The sequence below is a fragment of the Cryptotermes secundus genome, unplaced genomic scaffold (assembly GCF_002891405.2).
Source record: "Cryptotermes secundus unplaced genomic scaffold, Csec_1.0 scaffold462, whole genome shotgun sequence".
Lineage (NCBI taxonomy): Eukaryota > Metazoa > Arthropoda > Insecta > Blattodea > Kalotermitidae > Cryptotermes > Cryptotermes secundus.
The window spans coordinates 1,072,228-1,081,314 of record NW_019724744.1 but is presented as its reverse complement, the minus strand read 5'-3'; the positions used below and the strand labels follow the sequence as shown (position 1 = coordinate 1,081,314).

The window sequence follows — 9,087 nt, the reverse complement described above, 5'->3', positions numbered from 1 at the left end:
AGCTTTCTCAGGTAGGCCTTGGGATTTTAGATGGTCACGAACTTGAGGCACGAATTTAAAATCAAACCATTCTTTAAATATCGCTCTATTCATCCAAGCTACTTTCTGGTTAAAATAATGGATAGGCAAACTTGAAGCTCCTGTTCCTTTAAAAGAGCGTGGTCTTTTTGCTTTGTTAGTTTGTGTGTTCCTGATGCATTAGAACAGCACAAGACTGTCAATCTCTCCTTACTGGATTTGTGACCTGGAGCCTGTCTTTCATTTTGAAATGCCAAAGTTCTGGTTGGCAAGCATTTCCAATAAAGAACCGTTTCACCGGGATTATAGATTTGTTCTGGCAGCAGATTTTCACTTTTCACGAAACTATCAAAATTGGTACAAAATTGAACTGATGATGACAAGTCCCCTGACAATTTCTCACCTTGAATACTAATTTCTCGTATTCCATGACGCTGCCTGAAACTTGTTAGCCAACCGGAAGAAGTGTCAAAACTTACTTGTAGTTAAAGTGCTTCGAAAAAAAAATTTGTTTGTTTAGCACATACTGCTCCTGTTATTGTTGTTCCCTGTGCTTTGTCGAGATCATCATATGTTGATTTTTTCATGGTTTTTCTCTTCTTCATTCTGCTTGAAGTAGAAGATGAAGCAAAGGAAATTAATTGATTCTTTTGTTCTTTTTTCAAATCACGAACAGTTGTTCTCCAATACCGTATTGCATTGCTAATTGTTTAACTACACCTCTTTTTCCCAACTGATTGATAGTTTCAAGTTTCTGTTGAATACTTAACACAACACGCTTCCTTTTACACCCTGACATTGTGCTAACGCACTTGAAGATCAATACAAAGATACTAACTGGGGCGATGTATCTGTCCTTGAAACTTTCCACAAATCCTTGCATTCTTTCACCCCTACCCTAGAACATTGTGTTAGCATAATGGACCAAAGAATGCAGAGCTCGATTCACACTAGTGCGAAAATAGTGTTACAACTCACCATGTGAAACAAAAGTGAATGAATATTAAACAACATATAAGCCTCAAAAAAGACTCAGTAGCCCCGGTTAAGCCGCAAACCGGTTAATCCGCCCCCGGATAATCAAGAGTTGACTGTACTGCCTCAGTCTAAGTGCAGACATCAAATTGCCTCAGACATGTGGCATGTAGTGAAAGAGCACAGCTGTGGCTGATAAGTGTACGGTGGTTTTGCAGAACTGCATGGACTTACAGAAACATGTACCAGGCCCCTGTAGTGAGATATATCCAGCCTCTTCCCCTGATGTGTATCAGGCCATGAATATCAAAGTTGAGGAAGACCCAGTGCTACAAGAGGAGGATGAGGATCCTTTACCAATATCACATCCAGCAGTAAAGGCTGAATGTGAGGTGAGTTGTGTGTGTATCGCCCACTGCTCAGATTTCACATAACATTTGCAGAACTGAAGGTGTGTTTCCTGTATCCGTCTGTCTGCCATTCCACATAATAAAGCTCCTGTCTTGTGAGAGGATTTTGAAGAGTGCTTTCTGAATTATCTCTCTGTGATTGTAATTTGGCATGTATTGCTTGTAGAGTACAACTTACATTTTGTTTTAAGGCAGTTGTAAGATACATAAAATTCCATATTGATGAAATAAAAGGTGTTCCAAATTGTATTACTACCACCAAATACGTTTTGCTGATCCGTACTTCCATTGAGCTCTGAATGCTACATACAGCCATTGAATTGGAAGATTTGAAGCTTTCGCAGTATCTGAAGTTGATAAAGTATTCCTGTGCTATCAGTCAAAGGCCTTTGAGATCAGCAACAGCCTGAAGTTACTTCATCAGGGATGTGGGTTTTAGTGTCAGCTTGCCCTAGTGACCTAGTGGCAAATATAATGAAACAGGACCAAGACAAACACGTGACTCTGCCCTCTAGCACCTCATTGGCTCACACTGTTTTGATCTCAGGCTGTGGGCTGGTGTGTAGATGGGATAATCTGAATCTCACGCCACATCAGACCCTCAGAGTGGAGACAGAGATGGGTCCTGAAACAGGAGTTATATTTAAAAAATTGACATAGTTGTTAGCCAGAGAAGATATTATCAACTGTTTTTGATTTTCTCATACAGCTCTCAGGAACAGTAATTATATGAAAATTTGTCATTTATTTCTTTTGCATTGTCATTGGTGGTATGAAATATACATTGTCACCTATTTTAGGGGTGTGACTATAGACAGGTTTGGATTGGATGATTGGATTTATTGACACCTTATACATTCAGCTCGTAACTACAAATAATACAGCACCATTTCTTTGCAGATCACTAGAACATGCTAAGTCTTCTCAGTCTTCACTAGTAGTATCCTGGTAACAGATTCGTAACAGTCTCATTGTAACTTCAAATAAAAGCATGAATTCTACTCTGCACTGGCCAATCCCTTTCTTGCCCCTACTCTGCTAACCCTGGAGACTCTCAATTCTCTGCTGCAACAGCCAACTACAGAACTCTGCTCGGTTCTAATTGTGGCTGCTTGAGATCCTCATTACGTGGCATCAGGGTGGCCCCCACAGAAAAGTCTGCTTCCTCTGTTGTTGCATTTTGATTCACTGCTGCAGAGATGTGTTTACCACACTGTTAAGTAGCGACACATGCAGCGCGGGCCTCTGCTGTTCTGTTGTTACGCATGACCGCCTTTGCGGGAATTTGTTTACCGAGACATTGCATAGCAGTGAACTATTTTGGGTTTCAGGTCTCATGTCACAATATTATATACACGACACTTCAGAAATCAGCTTCCTTCTGCCACCGCGCACAAACCAACAGGCCAACGCAAATCCTCCAGTGTATGAACATTCACAGTACAAATGCTGATATATCTTGCTCGCGGTTCTTATTGTGTCCACTCGTAAAGAATCTGCTTCTGCAGGGCATTGTGTGTTATATGTGCTGCAGATCCCACACTTGTAATGTCTCCCCTCATTTTATTTCAGGGCATTTCAAAGGATTTTTAGCCCAGCTGATGTTTGCATTAGTGTTATCTACCAAACGTGACAAAAATGCTGTGTCAATCAATTGACTGTGCGGAAGGTTTCCCACACAAATTCGTGCACTCAAGAATTTTCAGTTTTACTGCATGCTGTGGAACTGTGTTATGTACCAAAGTAGGAACAAGTTTAGTGTGTTGGTGATTGGATTGCTCAGTCATTATGGATATAAATTTGACATCTTGAGGCTCTTCTCTTGCTTGAGTGATACTAGAGCGAGGACACTTATCAGAATAGCTTGAAGTTTGGTTGAGATGGTTTCTGAATTATTGTCAAGATACAGTCCATCAATTGGAACCTTTGATTGTGAGGAACAGTTGGAACTCAACTTTTCCTTCTATTACTGCATGTTCCAAGCCTTTATCAGCACTGGTTTTTCCCACAGAGAAAGAACACATTATTTACAGTGATTCAAAAAATGCTGATGTCTCACTTTGTTTTTGTCAGTTTCATCACTAATCAAAAATGGATATTCACATTTAAGAATGTCCAAAAATAAACACTTTCTTTTTGGAGAAACCATCAGTTTAAAATTTAATGACCTACAGATTATACACATGACTTAAGACTTCATTGTGCTAATTCTTTATTTGTTAAGCTGAGCACATCACCATATATAAATAGGGTCACTAACTTTATACATGACCTCTTCTGACTAGGGTGACCAACTCTCCCATATTTCCCGGGATCTCCCATATTAGAGCTAATTTTTTTAGATCCTCCCGGCTCCCGTATTGACCTTCTATTTCTCCCGTATATTTCATTAACAATCAAGATCGCAAAATTTAAATTATATATTATTCCCGCCAAATACATTCTGATATAAACTGTCATTATTATCGACAGTTTAGACTTTAGACTCATCGATAAATATCGAAAAATTACCTATAATAATCAATAGAAAGTTTAGCATATACTAATCGATAGCGGAATATCCGTTTCCGGATTGTAATATTTTGTGTTCTTGCTTCTTGCCGTGTTCATCCTCGTGCATTTAAATAATTACCAAAATGAATCCATTTTCATAATGAGTAGTGGCAGTGAAAGTGAACGTTTGCTGGACTGACACCGCGCCACAAAAAATGCACAAAATTTGTCGTGACTAAATCTCCCTTAAATTCATGACCGAAAGTTGGTCACCCTACTTCTGACACATTTATGAATCTTCAGGTTTCATAAAAAACATTTTAGTTTGTTGCCTAGATAAGCAGCAACTGACTTCTCAAGAAGGACTGAGCTCCATGAAGTTACTTGCAGTTTGTAAGAATACAATATTAAAGTGGAGGATTTCTCACTATTGCAAAAAAAGAATGAAAATTGTGAATGTTCAGATAGCTGTATAGTTTGACATCAGTCCTACACAAGAACAGAACCTTATGCATTCATTTGTGGCCATGTTACGGACACCATGGAAATGCAGACATTTTGTTGTGAGCAGGTTCAATATGTGTAATGGCAAGATTTAATTCAAATTTCTGACCTCACATTAAGGTGGTAGCATTCAGCATGAAAGACAGTTCGAAGCAACATAACGTATACCAATAGTCTTCTGTGTGCTGGTGCATTGTCCCGATGAAAATTTGTGTAATGCTCTTTTTATTTAAAGAAGGTTCCAGAATGTTTTTCACATCCCACTCAGAAGTAACCTCATGATAAGCAATGTGCAAAGTCATCGTAAAAGAATGCTGGGATTATGGAACTATATCATTCAAATGATTCAAGTTTTAAAATGTGGCGAAAGAAGATACGTTTTGGATATGCTGAGTTGATGGTGGGTATCAAGCGACATTGAGATGCTTTTATTGGTTGACCAATGAATACAACTTGTGCCCAAGGCCAGCTGTCAGACTTCCAGAGTCTTGCTAGTTTTACCTCCCAGTGCGAGCTAGTGTCAGGCGAGATGTGGACCCTGCAACATAAGGCAGAGTTTGTTTATGGTATGCAGAATTGAAATAATTTGTAACAGTGCAATGTAAGTGTCGAAGGTCACATCCAGGAGAAGAAGTACCAGATGATAAGGCTCTTAATCATTGGTTGAAACAGTTCAAAGAAAGGGGAAGTGCTGTGAAACAGAAATCTTCAGGTCAACCAGGAGAATGTGGAGTGCATTAGACATTCCTGTGTAAGAAGCCCTAAAAAGTCAGTCACTTGTCGGAATTTAGAATTGGGGATTCCGGAAACTATGAATCAAAATGTCATTCACAGACCTTTATGCCTACAACATTCGGCTGAAGAAAGAAATGAAACCTGATGACCAGGATATGCCAAAAACATTGTGTATGGTAAAAAGATTCAGAATCTATGGCACCTATGAGGTAGGTTGACAACAGCCATCACAACGGTAACTCCAGATATGATTCAGCGGACTTGGCACAAGATCAAATACTGGTGCACATATTGAAACATATTAAGGTAAGACAAAACTTCAAACATTTCATATCAATTTAACTCTTGAATCAGGTTGATATGTTTGACAGTTTTTGAGTTATAGTTTTTTATAATCCCAGCGTTCTTTTTTGATGACCTTGCAGTATCTTGAATGGACAGTATCCACTAGTTTGTGGTTGTTGAATGGCATTTTGTAAAAGACAGCTCAGTTAATGTGTAGTTAATTGCCTGATTTACACACACTTTGAAGCTGATTTCTCTTTCTGTTGAGATTGAACATAATATTTTTATTTTCTTTTGGAACAGAGATCACCACATGAACATCATCTTGTAGGTGGTGAGGAGCATCCATTTTCCTACAGTATGAGTAATGAATCATTTGGTGAAAATAATCTGAAGGAGCATCAACTCATTAATAGTGGAGAGCAGCAATTTTCCTGTGATGTGTGTAAGAAGTCATTCAGTCGGCATAATAATCTGAAGGCCCATCAACGCATACATAGTGGGGTGCGGCCATTCTCCTGCGAAGTGTGTAAGAAATCATTCAGGCATCGCAGTCATCTGAAGGAACATCAGCGTACACATAGTGGAGAGCGGCCATTCTCCTGTGATGTGTGTAATAAATCATTCAGTCATCAGACTTGTGTGAAGCAACATCAGCGCATACATACTGGGGAGCGACCACACACCTGTGATGTGTGTAATAAGGCTTTCAGCAGTAAAAGTCATCTAAATAGACATCAGAACATACATAGTGCGGAGCTACCGTTCTCCTGTGATGTGTGTAATAAATCATTCAGGCAAGAGAGTCTTCTGCAGGAACATCAGTCCACACACACTGAGGAGCGACCATTCTCCTGTGATGTGTGTAATAAGGCTTTTATCAGTAAGAGTCATCTAAATAGACATCAGAGCACACATAGAGGTGAACTGCGGTTCTCCTGTGATGTGTGTAATAAATCAGTCAGGTATCCTAGCCATCTGAAGGAACATCAGCGCATACATAATGGAGAGCGGCCATTCTCCTGTGATGTGTGTAATAAATCATTCAGGTATCACAATTGTCTGAAGGAACATCAGCGCATGCATAGGGGGGAGCGACCATTCTCCTGTGATGTGTGCAGTAAATCTTTCAGCACTAAGCGTCATCTGAAGAGACATAAGAGCATACATGGCTTGGAGCGGCCATTCTCTTGTGATGTGTGTAATAAATCATTCAGGCATCTGTGTCACGTGAAGGAACATCAGCGCATACACAGTGGAGAGCGGCCATTCACGTGTGATGTGTGTAATAAGTCATTCAGCAATAAGAGTCATCTAAAGAGACATCAGATCATACACAATAGGGAGCGGCCATTCTCTCAGATGTGTTAAATAAGCAGTTTATTAAGAATTGCCTGATTACACATCAAGACACACACACTGGGGAGCAGACATTTTCTTATGGTGTGTGCAGTAAATCCATTCAGAAGAGGTATTTCAAGACACCAGTCTATAGAGGGGATGGTCATTTTGGTGTGGTTTTTGTAATAAATGGTTGAGTATCAGGAGTCTGATAAAACATCACACACATAATGACAAGAAGCCATATTTGTGTGATGTGTGTAAGCTAGCGCTGACTAAATAGAGTAGACATCAATGCGTAAACAGTGTGGCCTGTTTGGATCCCTAGGGTGTGTAATAAATCTTTCCAATGGCTGAAGGGGTCATTCCATACAAAGTGCACATTGGCTGTGTTCCTGTCATGTGTAAGATACTGTTGTGCTCCCAGAATCTGAATGAAAATTAATTAATGTCCATCTGCTTGGTGCAAGAATATGTTCTGTGGCTAGTCACATGATGCTTGGATATATAGGAGGGAGTGTTCACAGTCCCAGCTAAGTGAATGGTGTGAGGATACATTATGAACTTCTGAGAATGGTTTGTCTCCTTCATTCAGTATGGCAAACATGATGGCATACAATTCTGTGTCACCCTAAACGTTTATATTTCTTGTCCTCATATATGCATAGTACTGACAGTAAAAAATATTCAGTGCCTCCACAGGGCAAACAAAACCAATTATTTCCCACTCACTAGAAAATTCAGTACTTATTTTAACTGATTGTTGACTGGCGATTTAAATATTTAAATCACCCTGGGGCTGCCATTATTACTATCCTAACTTGTGCACTGTTCACTTTAAAAATTAATATAAAATCTCCTAATTAATGTTATGAACTGAAATTTTTGGAGAACACATGCCAGTGCTCCTGGAAGTGCTTGAAGATGTGATATTTCTGGAAACATTCCCCTTTGTGAAGTGGCATTACACAGAACTTGCAAATGTAGACATACTCCTTTTTTTGTGAACTGTGCAAACATGGCATTGCCTAGAAGGGTGCTTCCCCTTGGAATGTCCACTCTTCACAATTTTCATGAGGGTATTTTTCCGCATATCACCCGAGAGTCACCCTGGGGTGTCCACATGAGGCCTGCGTGGGGTGGGAGTTGATGGGCCCAGTCGCACTAAGTCTGTCTGACTCTGGTCTGTAGCCCAGGCCTTTGCCACATTCATCAGAAATGCTTTGTATTTCAATTTTGAATCGGTTTAGATTTTTGTGATTTTATTTTAGATTTTTTACTGTCCCCGCAATGTTATTACACGTATTATTGTCGGAGCTACTGTCACTTTTACTGTCTGTGGCCACAATCCTTTGTTCTCCCCTGTCACTGCTGTTCTCTGACTCACCATGACTATGTGTCTCACAAGGCAGGTCAGCTAGCTCATCGAGAAGAATTTGTCCTTGATTCATACGCCGCCACTAACTACTGCCTTATACATACAAAGGCAGAGCAGGCAAATCATTTTCCTTTATAGTGGGTTAAGAAAACAGCAAGGTCAAGTTACTGACAAGTAAGTAAACATTCCAGAGTTTTATTATGCAGCTGCGTGCAACTTGGGTTGCACCAGAGCAAGATATAGTGTGTTACAACCTAACTTGTCCTAAAATCATGATATTATGTGACCAGTCTGCCACATTTAACCTTTAAGAGCCTAGCGACACCATATGGAGACCTTTAAAGTATAGCCGAGTGGCCGTCGACACCATATGGGTACGCGCAGTCCACGCGTGTGCACAGTGTTTTAAAATCTAATTTTAAGATAGAAATTCTTGTTCTACATACATTCTTTTTTGGCACCTGCTTTATAAGTAGACTGTCTTCCCTCCTGCGTCAACTAACTGAATGCAGAGTCTGATGCTGCAATTCATGCACTTTGTCCATATGTAACTCCATTTCCCATGCGAAGAGCACACATGACACCTCACTCTCGTATTACAGGAAGTAGGCCAGTGATGTCCTCTAATCGTAACTCTTATAAAACCGCAATTTCAACTATACACCATAGCTCCATTTCGCACGGAAGAAGCCGAAATTGAGAGGCCGCTAAAAAATCACACCATTCAGAATGCGATACAGTTTACTTTGAAGGGTCGCGGAAGCAACGGGGCATTGCGGGGATATTCCAAGAGCAGTACCTCTGTGTGGCTAGTCTGAGATATAAACAGGCAGAGTTTCATAAGGACAAAGTACGATAAGACTTTACCCACACTGGTGTATACAGAAAGGTTCCGACGTGACTGGAGAATGTGCAGTACAAATATAAACTTTCCCTCCTGTTGCCAGA

At 40.1% G+C, this 9,087-nt stretch overlaps 1 protein-coding gene across 8 annotated transcripts in view; it reads left to right on the top strand.

The window, feature by feature from the left end:
* LOC111862809 (zinc finger protein 431) overlaps window positions 1-7,211 on the top strand; it is a 42,023-nt gene extending 34,812 nt beyond the window's left edge. For 7 of the 8 annotated variants that reach the window (XM_023848515.2, XM_023848517.2, XM_023848512.2 and 4 more), the window contains 2 exons: window positions 1,212-1,385; window positions 5,724-7,211. In XM_023848515.2, coding sequence (XP_023704283.1) covers window positions 1,212-1,385; window positions 5,724-6,791 — 1,242 coding nt within the window. In that variant the 3' untranslated portion in view covers window positions 6,792-7,211. The remainder of the gene's footprint in view (window positions 1-1,211; window positions 1,386-5,723) is intronic. The other variant, XM_023848516.2, reaches the window with a different exon arrangement.
* Window positions 7,212-9,087: the final 1,876 nt, after the last annotated feature.